General features: G+C 45.9%; 1 protein-coding gene across 1 annotated transcript in view; it reads right to left on the reverse strand.

The window, feature by feature from the left end:
* Nucleotides 1-19,034, reverse strand: part of LOC120945167 (D-threitol dehydrogenase-like) — an 86,276-nt gene that overhangs the window by 5,936 nt on the left and 61,306 nt on the right. The window contains exon 8 of the mRNA XM_040359076.1: nucleotides 17,684-17,801. Within this exon, the coding sequence (XP_040215010.1) occupies nucleotides 17,684-17,801 (118 nt within the window). The remainder of the gene's footprint in view (nucleotides 1-17,683; nucleotides 17,802-19,034) is intronic.

Here is a 19,034-nt window from a genome sequence, read left to right on the forward strand (position 1 = left end):
AGTCATTTGCCCAGTGACCAGAGAAACGCGGCTTTGCCCTTGCCCTGAAGCAGTTAGGATATAATCAAACACGAGCCTCCAAAGCCCGATAGGAAATTCACATCACATCATCAAGCAAGCAACCCCTGCAGCCTCGACAACCTCGATTAAAACAATGATTTCCCCATTAAAATGTACAAACAGCATTAGCATACCATTTGATTAAGGAGCCGCGGACACAATAAACTCAAGCCTGTCGTCCGCAACCTCGCCTGTGATTTAACTGACACTGCTCTCTCTCGCGTCGCATTTTATTTTTTTAGTTTGTTGTGTGTAATTTTTATTTTTTATTTTTTTTAACGTAGCCCCGGAACAAATACATTTACATATCGCCGCCCGCTGAAGGAATTATATTAAACTTCCTTATAGATGACAGTAACTAAAATCCGAACTGCCAATTGTAGCTCATTAGCGTGGCGAGGACGCTCTCCAAATGTTAATAAAAATTCTAACATGCTGATGAATTAACGCTTCTAAGGAGCTTGTGACACCCCGGTTAACATATTCAACCTCAATTATAATTCCCTTCAGCACCCTGTTATCTGAAACTTTTCCTGGCAATCAGAGGTGCTGTTTTTCACCGGCCAATTTTCTAGATAATGTAGCTTATCAACGCAGTGGGTAAACTTGCCAATGAAATCAGGCATAGCCCAACCACACACTCGCTAATTGCAAGGCTTTTTTTATGCATATTTACAGCCTGTCATTTCAGAGAAATCAGCGGCCCATTGAGGCGCCCGGGTTCGCTGGGAGACGTGACGCTTGCAAATGAAAATTAGCAAACAAACTGACGACAAATATGAAATGAACAAGTATACGGGAAAAAAGGGGGGGGGGGGAGTATTTTCTCTCCGCTCTCTCTCTTTCTCTCTCTAGAAAATTATCTTCCTTTTAATTTAGACCATCACCGCAGGGCTTTCCAACAAGCCTGAGATAGTTCTGTTCTGGATGCTGACGCATTTCACCTTGAAATTGCTGGAGGAGCTCTAGAGAGGCCTATTGGGCCTAGCCATACATTGTCCTGAAGGCTATTTTATATGTTTGGGGAGTTTTTATTACTTGATCACACTAAGGCCCCGTACACACGAGAGGATATCCGCTGGAAACGGTCCGCTGGACCGTTTCCAGTGGATAAATCCTCTGGCGGATTTGGATCTGATGGCTGTACTCACCATCAGATCGAAATCCGCGCGGAATCCAATCCGCGGTGCCGTGTCGCGCCGTCGCCGCGACGATGACGCGTCGATGTGCGCGACGCTGGAAGGTAAAGACTTCCACGCATGCGTCGAATCATTACGGCGCATGCGAGGGAGGGGAGCGGACGGATTGATCCGGTGAGTCTGTACAGACCACCGGATCAATCCGCTGGACAGGATTCAAGCGGATAGATTTCTTAGCATGCTAAGAAATTTTTATCCGCTTGAAATCCGTCGGCTGGATTTTTTTCCACCGATAAATGTCCGCTCGGACATACACACGACCGGATCTATCCGCTGGAACTGACCTGCGGATAAATCCCAGCGGATAGATCCGGTCGTGTGTACGGGGCCTTAAGCCTCATACGATCACACGATCGGACTTCCATCGGACAAATCCCTGGAATTTTGTCCAAAGGGCGTTGGCCGTGAACTTGTTCTGCATACAGACAGGGCCGGTGCAAGGATTTTTGACACCCTAGGCAAGTGATGGAGAACCTTGGCATTGCAGATGTTTTGGAACTACATTTCCCATGATGCTCAGCTACACTGCAGAGTGCATGAGCATCATGTTAAATGTAGTTCCAAAACATCTGGGGTGCCAAGGTTCGCCATCACTGCCCTAGGCAAAACCTCTTTTTGCCGCACCCCCCCCCTTGGCACCTCCCCTGACTCCACCCCCTTGGCCCTGCCCATGTATACCCCACATTTTTAATGAAGCGCCAATCAAATGCAGCCTCACCAGTGATCATCAATGCAGCCTCATCAGCGCCCATCAAATGAAGCCTCACCAGTGATCATCAATGCAGCCTCACCAGTGCCCATCAAATGCAGTCTCACCAGCGCTCATTGCATTTTTAGTACTTTTTGCATTTTGCAGATTTGCACCACAGATTGTGTTCCATAGGAAACCATGTTAAATGGACTGTAGTTCAAATCTGAAAAATGCAAAAAGCACTAAAGATGCACAGGTGTGAATCAAGCCTTATGCCCTGTACACACGATCGGTGCGTCTGATGAAAACGGACCGATGGACCGTTTTCAAAGGACGAACCGATCATGTGTGGGCCCCATCAGTTTTTTTCCCCATCGGTGAAAAAAAATAGAACCTGTTTTAAATTTTTCGTATGGTTAAAAAACCGATAGAAAAAAACGATTGTCTGTGGGGAAATCTATCGGTCAAAAATCCTTGCATGCTCAGAATCAAGTCGACGCATGCTCGGAAGCATTGAACTTAATTTTTCTCTGCACGTTGTTGTGTTTTTTACGTCACCGCGTTTTGGCACGGTCTGATTTTTAACCGATGGTGTGTAGGCAAGACTGATGAAAGTCAGCTTCATCGGATATCTGATGAAAAAATCCATCGGTTCGTTTTCATTGGATGAAACGATCGCGTGTACAGGGCATAAGTCCTTGTATTTCCATGTAGTGGACGGATGTAGAGGTTTGGACAGAACTGCATCAGTAAACATAATTTCTCCCATTTCTATCCAAAAGTGCTAAACCCATCTGCTTCTTTCTACCCATTGAATAATGTATTGTTTGGCCAGGCAGTGCCAGGTAATGGCTTTAATTTGCTTCTCATTGAAATGTGCTGAATATAGTGTTCACATCGTCCATTTGCTAGCGAAGTCCAAACAAAGTGATGGATCGGTGAACTTAGAAAATGAGGACATATGCAGGCGTGGTTCAACCTATGGCTACCCACCCAAAGCTGATCTTTAAAGTCTATTAATGGACACATTTTTACCCTTTTGGGGGGGCGTAAACAAACATGTGCCCATGAAACACAGCCACTGTGCCATCAAACGCAGCCACTGTACCATCAAACGCAGCCACTGTACCCATGAATTGCAGCCACTTTGCCCATCAATTGTAGCCACTGTGTCCATCAAATGCTGCCACTGTGCCCATCAATTGCAGCCACTGTGCCCATCAATTGCAGTCACTGTGCCCATCAAACGCAGCCACTGTGCCCCATCAATTGCAGTCACTGTGCCCATCAAATGCTGCCAATGTTCCATCAAACGCAGCCACTGTGCCATCAAATGCAGCCACTGTGCCCATCAATTGAAGCCACTGTGCCATCAATTGCTGCCACTGTGCCAATCAAATGCAGCCACTGTGCCCCATCAATTGCAGTCACTGTGCCCATCAAATGCTGCCAATGTGCCATCAAAGGCAGCCACTGTTCCATCAAACGCAGCCACTGTGCCCATCACTTGAAGCCACTTTGCCATCAATGCAGCCAATGTGCCTATTAAACGCAGCCACTGTGCCTATTAAACGCAGCCACTGTGCCCATCAAAAGCAGAAACTGTGCCCATCAAATGCAGCCAATGTGCGATCAAATGCAGCCACTGTGCCCATCAATTGCAGCCACTGTTTCCATCAAATGCTGCCACTGTGCCATCAATTGCAGCCACTGTGCCCATCAATTGCAGTCACTGTTCCCATCAATTGCAGCCACTGTGTCCATCAAATGCTGGCACTGTGCCATCAATTGCAGCCAATGTGCCCATCAATTGCAGTCACTGTGCCCATCAAACGCAGCCACTGTGCCCCATCAATTGCAGTCACTGTGCCCATCAAATGCTGCCAATGTGCCATCAAACGCACCCACTGTGCCATCAAACGCAGCCACTGTGCCCATCAATTGAATCCACTTTGCCTATTAAACGCAGCCAATTGCTGCCACTGTGCCCATCAAATGCAGCCACTGTGCCTATTAAACGCAGCCACTGTGCCTATTAAACGCAGCCACTGTGCCCGTCAAATGCAGCCAATGTGCGATCAAATGCAGCCACTGTGCCCATCAAATGCAGCCACTGTGCCATCAAATGCTGCCACTGTGCCATCAAATGCTGCCACTGTGCCATCAAATGCTGCCACTGTGCCATCAAATGCTTCCACTGTGCACATCGCATGCTGCCACTGTGTACATCACATGCTGCCACTGTGCCCATCAAATGCTCCTGTTTGTGCTGTCCACACGTGCTGTCAGAGGAGAGGAGACCGATCTGTGTCCCTTGTACATAGGGACACAGCATCGGTCACCTCCCCCAGTCACCCCCCTCCCCCCACACAGTTAGAACATACCCAGGATACACATTTAACCCCTTCCTCACCCCCTAGTGTTAACCCCTTCTCTGCCAGTCACATTTATACAGTAATTAGTGCATTTTTATAGCACTGATCGCTGTATAAATGTGAATGGTCCCAAATTTGTGTCAAAAGTGTCCGATATGTCCTCCGCAATATCGCAGTCCCAATAAAAATCGCAGATCGGTGCCATTACTAGTAAAAAAAAAATAATAAAAAAAATCATAATTCTGTTCCCCATTTTGTAGGCGCTATAACTTTTGCGCAAACCAGTTGCTTATTGCGATTTTTTTTTTTTTTTTTTACAAAAATACGTATCGGCCTTAACTGAGAAAAAATATTTTTTTTTTTTTTAAATTGGGATATTTATTATAGCAACAAGTAAAAAATATATATATATATTTTTTAAATTGTCGCTCTTTTTTTGTTTATAGCGCAGAAAATAAAAACCGCAGAGGTGATCAAATACCACCAAAATAAATCTATATTTGTGGGGAAAAAAGAACGCCAATTTTGTTTGGGAGCCACGTCGCACGACCGCGCAAATGTCAGTTAAAGCGACGCAGTGCCGGAAGCTGAAATTTCGCCTGGGCAAGAAGGGGGTTTATGTGCCCAGTAAGCAAGTGGTTAAGTGTATCTCAGTTTGAGAATACACTTAAACTTAGGACGGCGCAGATTCCGAGATAGGTCGACGTATCTACTGATACGCCGGCCTAACTCTCTGTGAATCTAGCTATAATTGTTCCATGGTTTAGAGACTCAGCAATGAAGGCAGAGCGGACAGCCAGGTAGCTAGCATTTTCAGAGGATGGGAAGTGATGACAGCCTATGTATCAGTGCCTGAGAGGCCTGTCGGAGGGACGCTCGTGGACAGGTTCTCTGTTTAAATTCCCTTCTTTATGTCTTCTTTAAACGTCTTTAAATCATCCTTGCTTGATGTTTTGTTCTTTGTCTCCCACGGCACAATGAATCTGAAAACCTCCCGAATGTCACTCTGAGAAATCCACATTCATTTTCATTTGCAAGCCAATTTAAAGCTTAATAGGCCAAGGAGAATTTTTTGGCCTCATCCACACATCATTTCAATGGATCAGTACAAAACCTGCTTCCCGCTCCAGTGATCATCCCCGCAATGTCATGTCACAGAGTCAATGTCAGCGGCAAGTCGATTGTAAGCTCCCCTTGGAAGGCTTTATCTTACAGTAAAAGCTCCTCCGCTCTGTAAAGCTGCTAACTTTTTTTGTGGTTTTGTAACAAAAGGATCGGACAGCGAGGAGTGCTCTGCGATCAGTGTCCCCTACGGCTTAAAGCTGAACAACTCCTTCAGATTTGTGTTCCCGTCCTTCCACACCTAAGGCCCCGTACACACGAGAGGATCTATCCGCTGGAATTTATCCGCAGACCGGTTTCAGCGGATAGATCCCCTGGTGTGTACAACCCAGCGGATATTTATCGGCCCGATGGATTTCCAGCGGATCAAAATTTCTTAACATGCTAAGAAATCGATCCGCTGGAATCCAGTCCAACGGATTGATCCGCTGGTCTGTACAGACTCACCGGATCAATCAGTCCGAATCCATCCCTCGCATGCGTCGTAATGATTGGACGCATGCGTGGAAGTCCTTATATCACAGCGTTGCGCACGTCGCCGCGTCATCATCGCGGCGACGGCGCGACACGTCACCGCGGAGGGAATTCCGCAGGGATTTTGATCTCATGGTTAGTACAACCATGAGATCAAAATCCGCCAGAGGATTTATCCGCGGAAACTGACCTCCGGACCGTTTCCGCGGATCGATCCTCTCGTGTGTACTAGGCCTAAGACTTACACAGCTCCACCACTCAGCACAGCCCCGTCTGGCAAGGCAGAAGAACTGAACTTGTTCTGTTGCAGTTTCCCTTTCACTTATGCCCTGTACACAAAAGCGGAATTTCCGTCGGAAAAAAATCGTCTGGCATACACACGGTCACACCAAATTCCGATCGTCAAGAACGCGGTGATGTACAACATGTACGACGAGGTGAGAAAGAGAAGTTCAATGATTCCGAGCATGCGTCAAATTATTCACGAGCATGCGTGTTTTTTCCCCATCTAAATTCCATACAGACGAATGGATTTTCCGATAGGATTTTTTTTCCGTTGGAAAAATAGAGAACCTGCTCTCTATCTAAGTCCATCAGAAATTCCAACGGAAAAAGTCCGATGGGGCATACATACGGTCAAAATATTCGATGAAAAGCTCCCATCAGACTTTTTTCCATCGGAAAATCTGACCGTGTGTACAGGGCATTACAAGTCTCCTACCCAACCAGGGCAGCCATCAGGGGGATACAGCCGATACAACTGTAAGGGGCCCCGAGGCCTAAGGGGCCCACCCAGGCCAGAAGAAGGCAAGATATATAAAGGTGTGAGGGGGGCTGGCATATAGATACAGGATTAAGGGGGGGGGGGCTGAGTGCATACAGGTGAGGTGGCCGGTGTGTAGATTCGGTAGGGTGGCCCGTGGGCAAGCCCTGGGGAATGTGGGTGGTCAGGCTCGGGGGGGCCCAGGTCTAAAGCTGTGTAAGGGGCCCAAAAATTTCTGATGACTGCCCTGTACCCAAACTCTGCCTGTGACTTGATAGTGAAAAGAAAAATTCTGCAATCGCGGCAACCCACATTGCGTCCAAAAAAAAAGCTACATTCGGGCGACATGCTTCACGCGATGTGGGTTACCGCGATTGCAGAGCGTTTTTTTTGCGGCAGAACCGCGCCGCAATGAATGGCATCTCAAATCTATGTTCTGCAAAATGTCATTCACACCTCAGTGCTTTGAAATTGCAGGCAGAATCGAGGCAAATCAGCCCACAATTTAAAACACTGAGGTATGAATGCAGTTTGCACAGAGCCCCCTGCAAGTTATTGCCATAATGTGCTCATAACGCACCCCATATTAGCACATTATGACAGACTTTATTCCTCCAGCCACTTCAATGGTCAGGACGTAATGATGTCACTCTAGCGCATGCGCACTGGAGTCGACACAGCAGAAGAGAGTGCTGAGCATGTGATGTCATCGGCTAGAGATGATTAGCCAGATTCAGATACAATTGTGTATCTTTAGGCTGGCGTAGCGTATCTCCTATACGCTACGCCGCCGTAACTTTGAGAGGCGAGTATGGTATTTAGAAAGATTATGCACCCGAAGTTACGGCGGCGTAGCGTTTAAGGGACGGCGTAAGCCCGCCTAATTCAAATATGGAAGATGTGGGCGTGTTTTATGTAAATTAAGTGTGCCCCCACGTAAATGACGTTTCTAACGAACGGCACATGCGCCGTCCGTGAAAGTATCCCAGTGCGCATGCTCAAAATTACGCCGCAAATAATCCATGCTATCCACGTGAACGTAAATTATGTCCAGCCCCATTCACGGACGACTTACGCAAACAACGTAAAACGTGAACAATTCAATGCGGTTCCGACGTCCATACTTAACATTGGCTGCGCCATCTTTTTGGTGGTTTATCTTTACGCCTGAAAACGCCTTACGTAAACGGCGTATCTTTACTGCGATGGGCGTGCGTACGTTCGTGAATAGGCATATTTTGCTAATTTACATATTCTAGGCGTAAATCAGCGTACATGCCCCTAGCGGCCAGCGTAAATAGACAGCTAAGATACGACGGCGTAGGAAGACTTACGCCGCTCGTATCTTAGCAACATTTAAGCGTATCTCAGTTTGAGCATACGCTTAATGTTACGACGGCGTGGATTCGGAGTTACGACGGCGTATCTACTGATACGCCGTCGTAACTGTACCTGAATCCGGCTAGATGTCCATATCTACTAAACCACATTTTACTTTTCTGTTGCAGCGGAGTGCCGATTTACTCACCATGGCCAGATACAGGTGCAGACCCCTTTGACTGCTTTTCCACAACTTCCTGGGTGCTGGGCATACCTAGGGAAGATAAGTTTCTCTGCATCCCTCCCTAAACAACTCAGAGAGGTCACAAATGATAGGGCAGAGGTATGCCGCGTACACATGATAATTTTTCGGGTTGTAAAAAACTACGTTTTTAAGGGTCTAGAAAAAACAAAAAATGTCAACCCGATCATTAAAACGGCGTTGCCTACTGCACGATCATGAAAAATGCTCTAGTAAATGCTCTAGTAAAGTGCGGTGACGTACAACACGTACGACGGCACTATAAAGGGAAGTTCCATTCAGGTGACGCCACCCTTTGGGCTGCTTTAGATGATTTTGTGTTAGTAAAAGACGATTGCGCTTTTCTGTCTGTTACAGCGTGATGAATGTGCCTACTCCATTACGAACGGTAGTTTTACCAGAACGAGCGCTCCCGTCTCATAACTTGCTTCTGAGAATGCGCAGGTTTTTCACGTCGTTAAAGCCCACACACGACCAATTTTTACAACGCGAAAAACGACAACGTTAAAAACGTTGTGAAAAAATAGAGCATGTTCGAAAAAAAATGTGCCCGTTTTTCAGAACCCGAAAAATGCTCTGAAGCCCACACACAATCGTTTTTAATGACATTAATGATTGTGTGTACGCGGAAGTAGTCCTCCACTACCAGAACCAATGTGCAGGCAGCCGAACCATAAGCTAATACCATATAGCTTACCTGGTGGCCAAACCAACAGGAGCACCATAAAATTGCTACCAAAGTACTTCAGTTCCAGTGGGGTGGAACTTATCCCTCCAGCTGTCCTGTTTTTGCCAGGACAGGGGTCTGAACCTGTGACGTCTACTACATCTGGCGATGTCTCTTCTTGCTCAGCTCCCTCTCTGATCCATTGGACAATCCTGCATTGTGCCATGTTTCTGCTAAACCTTGAACCCTGTGCTCCTCCCATGAATGTTCTCTTTAAGCCATGCATTTGCACTACCTTTTTGCCAGATTATTGTGCTTTCTCAAGTCAATATCTTGCCCCTCCTGCTGCCATCCATATCTCCGCTACCACTTGTTACCAACTTTTGGCTCGTTCCTTGACTACGCTTCTGCTTAATTCCAACCTGCAACCATTTGTTACTGACCTTTGACATGATTACTGACTATGCTTCTGCTTGATCCTTACTTGCTTTATCTGCTACTGGTCCATGGCTTGCTCACCACATTCGGAGTGATCCTGAGGACCACGACCACATACTAACACGCAGAAATACCCATCTCCGCCACCAGGTGCTCTGATGGATACCAGTTAGTACCTAGTACTGCAGTGGACTGTGATATTGTGGTGAACATTCTGACACTAACTGACACTTTTTTGGGACCAGTGACACTAATACAGTGATCAATGCTAAAAATTATGCACCGTCACTGTACTAATGACATTGGCTGTGGAGGGATAAACATCAGGGGTGATCAAAGGGATAATTGTGTGCCTAGCCAGTGTTTTTCTAAACTGTGGGAGGTGCTTTTACTAGGGAAAGACATGGATTCTTGTCCCTGCTTTGCGGGAACACAGGATCCATACATTCCCTCCTGTCAGAACAGCGATCTGCCTTGTTTACATAGGCAGAATGATCATCAGCGGGTACCCGCCGGACCGGACTCCAGCTGTGTGTGAGCTGGAATGAGCCGCTGTTGGAGCGCATGCACCCCCCCCACCCAGAAGAGCCGGATCATGTATATACTGAAGTAGTTAAAGTGTTACTTAACCCACTCTGCATTCACTATATCTGATCTCCCACAGTACACAGAACATGGAAATGCAATTATTTTAGTAAATATAAACTGCTAAATACTTGGGTAGACTGGGTATTATGAGGGGGATGAAGAGGGTGCACAGGGCAGGTCGCCATCTTCCCAATCCATTCTCCTCCGCTGCTGCCTGAAACATGCTCCTTTGGCTGCGGCTCCAGCTCCAGGCATGGAGGACACGCCCACCCGAGTCACTGCAGTTCTAAGGCCGCGTACACACGGTCATTCCAAACCGATGAGAATGGTCCGACGGGCCATTTCCATTGGTTCACCGCTGAAGTGACCTGATGGTCTGATGTGCGTACACACCATCGTTCCAAAAACCGATCGGGTCAGAACGCCATGACGTCAAACACACAACGTGCTGAATAAAACTAAGTTCAATGCTTCCAAGCATGCGTCGACTTGATTCTGAGCATGCGCGGGTTTTGAACCGATGCTTTCTGTACTAACCATCGGTTTGGACCGATCGGGCAGCGGGCCATCGGTTCTATTTTAGGGCATGTTTTCAAATTTTGGACCGAAGGAAAACAGACCGATGGGCTATACACACGGTCGGTTTGGACCGATGAAACTGGACTTCGGTTCATTCTCATCGGTTTTGTCCGACCGTGTGTACACGGCCTAAGGCCTTGTACACACGAGAGGATTGTCCACTGGAAACGGTCCTCCGGACCGTTCCCGCGGATAAATCCTCTGGCGGATTTTGATCTGATGGTTGTACTAACCATCAGATCGAAATCCGCACGGAATTCATCCGCGGTGACGTGTCGGCGACGTGCGCGACGCTGGAAGGTAAAGACTTCCCACGCATGCGTCGAATCATTACGACGCATGCGAGGGAGGGGATCGGACGGATTGATCCGGTGAGTCTGTACAGACCACCGGATCAATCCGCTGGACAGGATTCCAGCGGATAGATTTCTTAGCATGCTAAGAAATTTTTATCCGCTGGAAATCCATCGGACCGAAAAATATCCGCTGGGCCGTACACACCACAGGATCTATCCGCTGGAACTGATCCGTGGATAAATACCAGCGGATAGATCCTCTCGTGTGTACGGGTCCTCAGACTCCCAGTCATTTAGGTCTCAGGACCCACTTCCTGATTGGCCTGAGGATAACCAGGAAGACAATTGCGCATGTTAATTTGCTATTGTCACACAACTGGGCAGACTCAGGGCGCAGTGCTCTGCGCCCCAAGCCCATCCGTTTTTGAAGCCAATTAGAGCCTCAGGATCTAATCATGTGCTTAAAATAAAAAACATTGAAATCCATGCATCCACATCCTGCATGTAGATTAGGGGCCGGGCGCATGGATTAGGGGGGCAGCGCCCCCTGCGCCACTAATGGATGGACCGCCACTGGTTAAAAATCATAAAATTCAGCAGTGTAGGAGTATAAAGAGAAAAAAACCTGTTGGATTTCAGTTTGGCATTAAACATGCTGCGTGCCAAATACAATAAAACATTTATTGTTGGAAGAACCAAGTACAGCGTTTGCCCCCCCCCCCCCCCCCCCACTATACTCCCTTGCATTATATTTATTGGTACTGTATAGATTTGTTTTATTTCAGATATATATATATATTTATTTAAAATATTATCGACTCTGCAGGCCTTCAGCACCCTCGCTGAGTGATTATAAGAAAGGCATCTTTGGCTGCTGTAAGAGTGAAGAAATTCCTTGGTTGTATATTCTTCTCTTTGGAGGAATGCCAATGCGCATCTTCGCAGGCAAAACTCATTTGAAGCCTTTCCAGGTTATCCATAGAGATTGCCAGCGTACTAATGTGCTGGTGTATTGACTGTGCTGCGCTAACAACCTATTAGCGATGTCTTTCCCACGCCAGAATTTCATTTAGAGAAGGAAAAAACTAAGACCTTTCTTCGAAGAAGAAATAAGGAGCCACGCACAACTTCGTAATTAGGATTCCTAATCTTGTCTTAGCTTTTTTTTTCCACAAGAAAGGCTATAGTTCTAAATTTGAAATGAGCTAATGCAGCCCACAAAATGATAGTCTTAGCCATTCTTGGTCATGATCTTACCCACCCACTGGCCCGCCGGCCAAGAGCCCTGGAAGAAATATTAGAAACTCTTCCCATTGCTACTGATCTCCTAGTACCAGTAGCATCTGCCTGAACTTTTCTCTCCTCTGCACAAGCTTGCAAGGTAGGCAGCGCTCTAATGCCCCGTACACGCGATCCGGAAATTCCGAAAGCAAAAGTCCGATGTGAGCTTTTGAACAGGAAATTCTGACCTCCATCTGACTTTTGCTGTCGGAATTTCCGCCAACAAAAGATTGAGAGCTGCGCGTCTGTAGCAATTCCGAAGTGCAAAATTCCGATGCTTATGGGAAACAATTCGACGCACACTCGGAAGCATTGAACTTCATTGTTTTGGCTCGTCGTAGTGTTGTACGTCACCGCGTTCTTGACGGACGAAAGTTCCGAGAATTTTTGTGTGACTGTGTGTATGCAAGCCAAGCTTGAGAGGAATTCCTTTGGAAAATCCGATCGTGTGTACGCGGCATAAGGATCTGCTACCCTAAGTGTAATTGAATCCTGCCTACATCTGATTGTGCTCGAATTTCCATGGGTAGTCAAAGTGAGGGATGACAACAAGCAAGGAACTAGCTAAGCCAAGACCACCAATATAAACACCAAGGCCCGGATTCACAAAGCACTTGCGCCAACGCATCTCCAGATACGCCGCGTAAGTGCAAATATGCGCCGTTGTATCTATGCGCCGGACCCACATACTAAGATACGCCTAAAAACAGGCTTCATCCCACCGACGTAACTTGCCTACGCCAGCGTAGAGTAGGCGCATATTTACGCTGGTTGCATTTGGCGCTCCCATTGATTTTCTATTCAAATATGCAAATGAGAGAGATACGCCGATTCACGAACGTACGTGCGCCCGACGCAGTGCGTGTAAAGTTCTACGTCAGGTGTAAAGCTATGCCCCATAAAGGAGGTGTAACTCAGCAGCATCCATGCAAAGGGCTGCACCAGGGAACACAAGCCGGCGTATTTTACGTAGTTTACGTTGTACGTGAATATGACTAGGTGTAGGTTACGTTCATGCCGTAGGCAGTGATCTGGCATATCTTAGGCAGTTGTTCCGACGTATTTGTGAGCATGCGCACTGGGATGCATCCACGGGACAGGGCATGCGCAGTTGGCGATACGTATCTGTCTGGCGCTCGGCCCATCATTTGCATGGGGTCACGCCTCATTAGCATGGCCCACGCCCACTTCTACTTACGCCGACTTATGCTTTGGAAACCCAGCGCAGTTTTGGGAGCATTGGCTTTGTGAATTCAATGCTTGCCTCTCTGCGCTGCGTCGGCGTAGCGTACAGGAGATACACTACGGCGGCATAAATGTGCGCCAGTGTCTGTGAATCCGGGCCCAAGTATGCAGGGGGGGGGGGAACTACATGTCATCCTGGCTACAGCACCCAAAAGTAATGATAGACTATTACGGTCCTCTGCAATCAAGAGCAGGCCCTATTTAGCAGGGGTGTCAAACTCATCGTGAGCTGCATCAGCATTATGTTTGCCCTCAAAGGGCCGGTTGTATCTCCAAGACTTGTCCATTCCCAGAACAAAATTGAGTTGGGCTAAGCGCTGTTTAGCCATTTACAGGAAGCTTTGTATTTTCTAAATTAGTACAATGCTTCATGTGATTGGCTAAAGTGGAAATTGTGATGTCATCCGCCCGTCCCTCCACCTTAGCCAAACAGAGGAAGAGCTCAGTCTAAGCTGATTTTGTTCCGGCAGCAGACAGGAAGTCCCCATTGCACTGAGCTGCATACTGTATGTACCTGAGGCTACATACAGTTTATACAGCCACTAGTGAAGACAATAGTTTGCAATAGTTTGCTTCGGAGAGCTTGACCCAAACAATTTTAAAGTGGAGTTAGGCACTAGGAAATTCTTGACTATTTACGGTACTAGTTGACTGGAGATCATGAAGAATAGGTAGCGGTACCTGCTGTATGCTCTGTAAGAAGCGCACTTAAAGGGAAAGAGACCGGCGGACCGTTTTCAGCGGACAGTCCGCTCGTCTGTATGGGGCCTAATAGGCAAAACATGTTTGGTTAAACCCACATGTCGTCTGTATCCCATTTGGGAGATTTCCCTCTACTTTCTATCTTTTAAGCACAACAGAAAATAAGAAAAATACATCTAAAGTGAGAATAAATATGAAGATTTCCTCTCTACTCTTCTTCTGGGAAAAGATTTAACATTTTTGAATTGCCATAATTTTTTTCTGTAGGATTATGGTCAGTAGGACAAATAAAGAGTCAGGGCTTGGACTTGAAACCTGGGACTGCTGCTGTGCCTGGCAATGACTCTGCTTGCTGATCCACCTTGGACAATTCATTGAGTGATTCTGCCTTGAATCTTATTTGTCTTGAACCTTGAATTATTTTCTCCTCCCAGGGACTTTTTGATTTAAGCCATTTTATTATTCTGTTTTAGAGTTAAACAATCTATGACCCTCCTACTTATCCCTACTTTATACCCCTGACGAAGGTGTTAAACTGGAAAGGCGTCGAGTACCAAGGATTATCACTCATTGGAGAGTATCAGTGTCATTATATATTTATTGTTGTATTATGTTTTTTGTTGCATTTGTTTTGACATGTTTAATACCAGATCACTGTGTTTGATCTGTCTTTCTTTGTAATACATTTACTATTTGATACATATCAGTGTCTGTGGCTTTCAAAGTCCCACTCAAGGGGGAATATTCCTTTGTTCCACATTTACAGGGATGTGGCCACTACACTGTTTCTCTGACATGGTGAAAACCTTCTCTCTTTCTGATTTAAGCCATGTCTCTGCACTTCCTGTTTGCCAGATTATTGTGCTCCCTCCAGCCAATATCTGGCTTTTGTCTCTCCCGCTGCCCGTCCGTATCTTTGCTACCATTCGTTACCGACCTTTGGCTTGTTCCTCAACTACATTTCTGCTTAATCCCAGCCTGCAACCATTCGTTACTGAGTTTTTGGCTTGTTTACTGACTACGATTCTGCTTAATCCCTACCTCTTATATGTGCTGCTGGACCCCGGCTTGCTCACCTCCTGATGGAGCGATCCTGAGAACCCGTGATCTGGTACTAACATGCAGCAATACCCATCTCCACCATCAGGAGCTCTGGTGAATACCAATTAGTACTTAGGCCTCGTACACACGATAGGTTAACCAGAGGACAACGGTCTGAAGGACCGTTTTTATCAGTCCAAACCAATCGTGTTTAGGCCCCATAGGTTATTTAACCATCGGGTTAAAAAATAGACAACTTGCTTTAAAATTTAACCTATGGATTGGTAACCGATAGGTCAAAACCGATCGTTAGTACGCACAACCATTGGTTAAAAATCCCTGCATGCTCAGAATCAAGTCGACGCATGCTTGGAAGCATTGAACTTCGTTTTTTTCAGCACGTCGTTGTGTTTTACGTCACCGCATTCTGACACGATCAGTTTTTTAACCGATGGTGTGTGGGCGCGACGGACCATCAGTCAGCTTCATAGGTTAACCTAGGACAACGGTCCTTCAGACCGTTGTCCTCTGGTTAACCTATCGTGTGTACGAAGCCTTAGACTCCGCACCTCAGATGAACCCGTATCTGCCAGGGTGACCTGCTCAAACACCTGTTCTATTTGTCGGTGGGTGCTACTCCACTGCTATGCCTACTGGCCTCTGATCCTGACTCCAGACCATGACAGAGTCTAAATTTCCCCAACAGGGATACTGACAGCAATTTAAAAACTAAAATAATCGTATCTAAGCAATATTGGCACAAGAAAACATATTTGTTCAGTAAAACAGAGAAAATATAATTATTTAACAGGCTCTAGTGAGGCTGTCCACATAAAATAGAGAATTTTTTTGCCCAGGGTCCAATCAACATTAAAGACGGCCCTGCCAGTAGTCAAGAACCCTGCTTTTAATTGGGGCTTGGAAGATAAATATTTCTGTCTATTTTATTACCGTACGTAAAGCAAACATTGAGCCAAAAACTTAAAACCCCAGCGGACAAAAAAAAACAAGGACAGATCGCCCAATACTCCCTAGAAGTTTGGCACCTGTCAGTCACCCATCACCTTTCGATCAACATTGCTTGGACACTTGAACACTGTGACGCTTGGTATCACTTGTATATAAACTTTCACTTTAACTTCTAATGGCGCGTACACACGGTCGGACTTTAGACCAGGCAAAACGTCGGAACCTGCTCTCTATCTAAAGTCCGTCGAAAATTCAGACGGAAAAAGTCAGATGGGGCATACACACGGTCGGAATATCCGATGGAAAGCTCCCATCGGACTTTTTCCATTGGAAATCGGACCGCGTGTACGCAGCATAAGTGCCCCACCTGACTCCTAAACATCTCCTATCTTCTTGAAGTAGAAAAGAGACCTTTAGGTAGATTCAGTAAGAATTAGGCCGGCTTATCAGTAGATAAGCCGACCTAACTCAGAATCTAAGCCGACTTATGTTTAAGTGCAGAGCTTTTTTTCTCAGAAAATAGGTGCAGGAACTCAACCACGACCCCGTTCATATTTCACAAACAGTAGAAGGGTCTTAAAGGGGCATTAAATACCAGGATTGCATTCCATACAGTGCAGAATTCAGGGGGTTACATACAGAGTGCAGAGCTGTCACTTGTAAACACAGAAACCAGACTTCTGTGTTTACAAGTGATTGTGGTGAGCAGGCACCAAAGGTGGTGGAACTGAGTTCCCCCAAGTTCCCCCTGAAAAAACGCCCTGTTTAAGTGTATGCTCAAACAGAGATACGCTTAAACATATCTAAGATAGGAGGGCTTGCGCTGTCCTATCTTAGATTGCAATATTTCGGATGGCCGCTAGGTGGCGTTTCCATTGCGGTCGGCGTAGAATATGTAAATGAGTAGATACGCCGATTCACGAACGTACGCCCGGCCGACGCAGTACTTTTACGCCGTTTATGTTAGAGATAGGCCGCCTAAAGTTAGAGCTTAGCCCTACATGGAATAGTAATGTTAAGTATGGCCGCCGTTCCCGCGTCGAAATTCAAATTTTTTACGTCGTTTGCGTAAGTCGTCTGTGAATCGGGATTTACGTCGTTTACGTCCACGTCTAAATCAATAGGCCCGTGCAGGGGAACTTAGCCGCAATGCACACTGGGAAATGTAGGCGCCCGGCGCATGCGCAGTTCGCAAAGAAAGTAAAAAACGTAAGGTCAAGCCCCATTGACATAAAACACGCCCCCCTCAAACACATTTGAATTGGGCGCCCTTACGCCCGCCAATTTAGGCTACGCCGCCGTAACTTAGCAGGCAAGTACATTGTGAATCATGTACTTGCCTGGCTAACTTACGGCGGCATAGCTTAAATTCCTTAAGCTACGCCGCCGCAAAGTTAAGCAAATGTACCTGAATCTAGCTACTTGACTATCTTGTTCACTCGTGTATTTCATCCGTGGCTTTAGCTGTTTGCCTGGAGTTCAGCCCTTAAGCTTTCAGGCTGCAAATGTGTCATTTTACAGTCACTTTGCGCATTTCAGAGTATGAAAAACTGTAATTTATATAATAGTGAAAGTGGCACAGAAGAACACGTTATTGTGACAGGCACTTACGGAGAGATGCAGTTGACCCTCACTCCTCTGTCAATCCATTCTGTTCCCAGCGTCTGTGTTAATTTTACCACACCGGCTTTGGAGGTGTTATAGGCTAACTGCTTCTGGGGGTGAGGCACTGCAAAAAAAAAAGACAGAACAAGACCTTATAACATTGTCCAAATATTTTACATGATACAATTTTTCCCTTATCGTATAAAATATGCTGCAGTCACAAAGGTATATTTTGCTTTCTCAAACTGACATCCGGACCCAACCCGAGTGGATCTACTTTTCCTCGTGCCTCCACCTTCTGCACCTGCCTGCCATGCTAGTTAATTGTTTCTGAGACCTTCATCTTCTAAATCAGGGATATGCAATTAGCGGACCTCCAGCTGTTGCAGAACTACAATTCCCATGAGGCATAGCAAGACTCTGACAGCCACAAGCATGACACCAGAGTCAGAGGCATGATGGGACTTGTAGTTCTGCAACAGCTGGAGGTCCGCTAATTGCATATCCCTGTTCTAAATGGTCCTATATCAGAGCTTTTGAATTAGTGGATCATTCATTGCCCTCTCTAAACTCATGTCATCTTTGCACATACAGAAGCATGAGGAGGAGGTTGCACAGAGCAAAGTCAATTGACAGGAGGTTGCAGACCTGCCAGGAGGCCTGTTAAATTTTACAGATTAAGGTGGTGCAGAAATCACTGTATTTCATTACTGGCATCTGTCTCATGCCAGGAATAGGTTTGGGCAGCATTAAACTAGTAGGTCATTTGCTGCATCAGAAAACTCCATTGCAGGCTGTTATAGTTTCACTTTAACTCTTCTCCATAGCAAACCTGGAGGTAAAATCGTATTTTTGATGCTCAGTTATGTGGTGAATAATACCTGCTAATGCTAAAAAAAATTGGGGAAACTATTGTGTTTTGTTTTTTTAATTCATTAAAGTGTATTTTTTCCAAAAAATTGTGTTTGCAAAACCGCTGCGCAAATTGTGTGACATAAAAAATTGCAATGATCGCTATTTTATTCCCTAGGGTCTCTTCTTAAAAAAAAAGTATAATGTTTGGGGGTTATAAGTAATTTTCTAGCAAAAATTACTGATTTAAACTTGTAAATAAAAAGTGCAAGAAAGAGCCTGGTTGGCAATCTAGGTTGTAACGTCTCACAAAAATGTGTATCAACAGCTACACTGTCCCTCGTTCTGATAGAAACTTCTAAACAAGCGCAGACCTCGCCAGCAGTAAGGATTTGGAATTTTTTTTGTCGTTTTTTGTTCTGTCAGCCTCAATGATCACTGAGAAGAGAGGCACACGATTTTCATTAGTGTTCCAAAGGAAGGTCAGGTCACAGCATTCACATTA

The sequence above is a fragment of the Rana temporaria genome, chromosome 7, assembly GCF_905171775.1.
Source record: "Rana temporaria chromosome 7, aRanTem1.1, whole genome shotgun sequence".
Taxonomy (NCBI): Eukaryota; Metazoa; Chordata; class Amphibia; order Anura; family Ranidae; genus Rana; species Rana temporaria.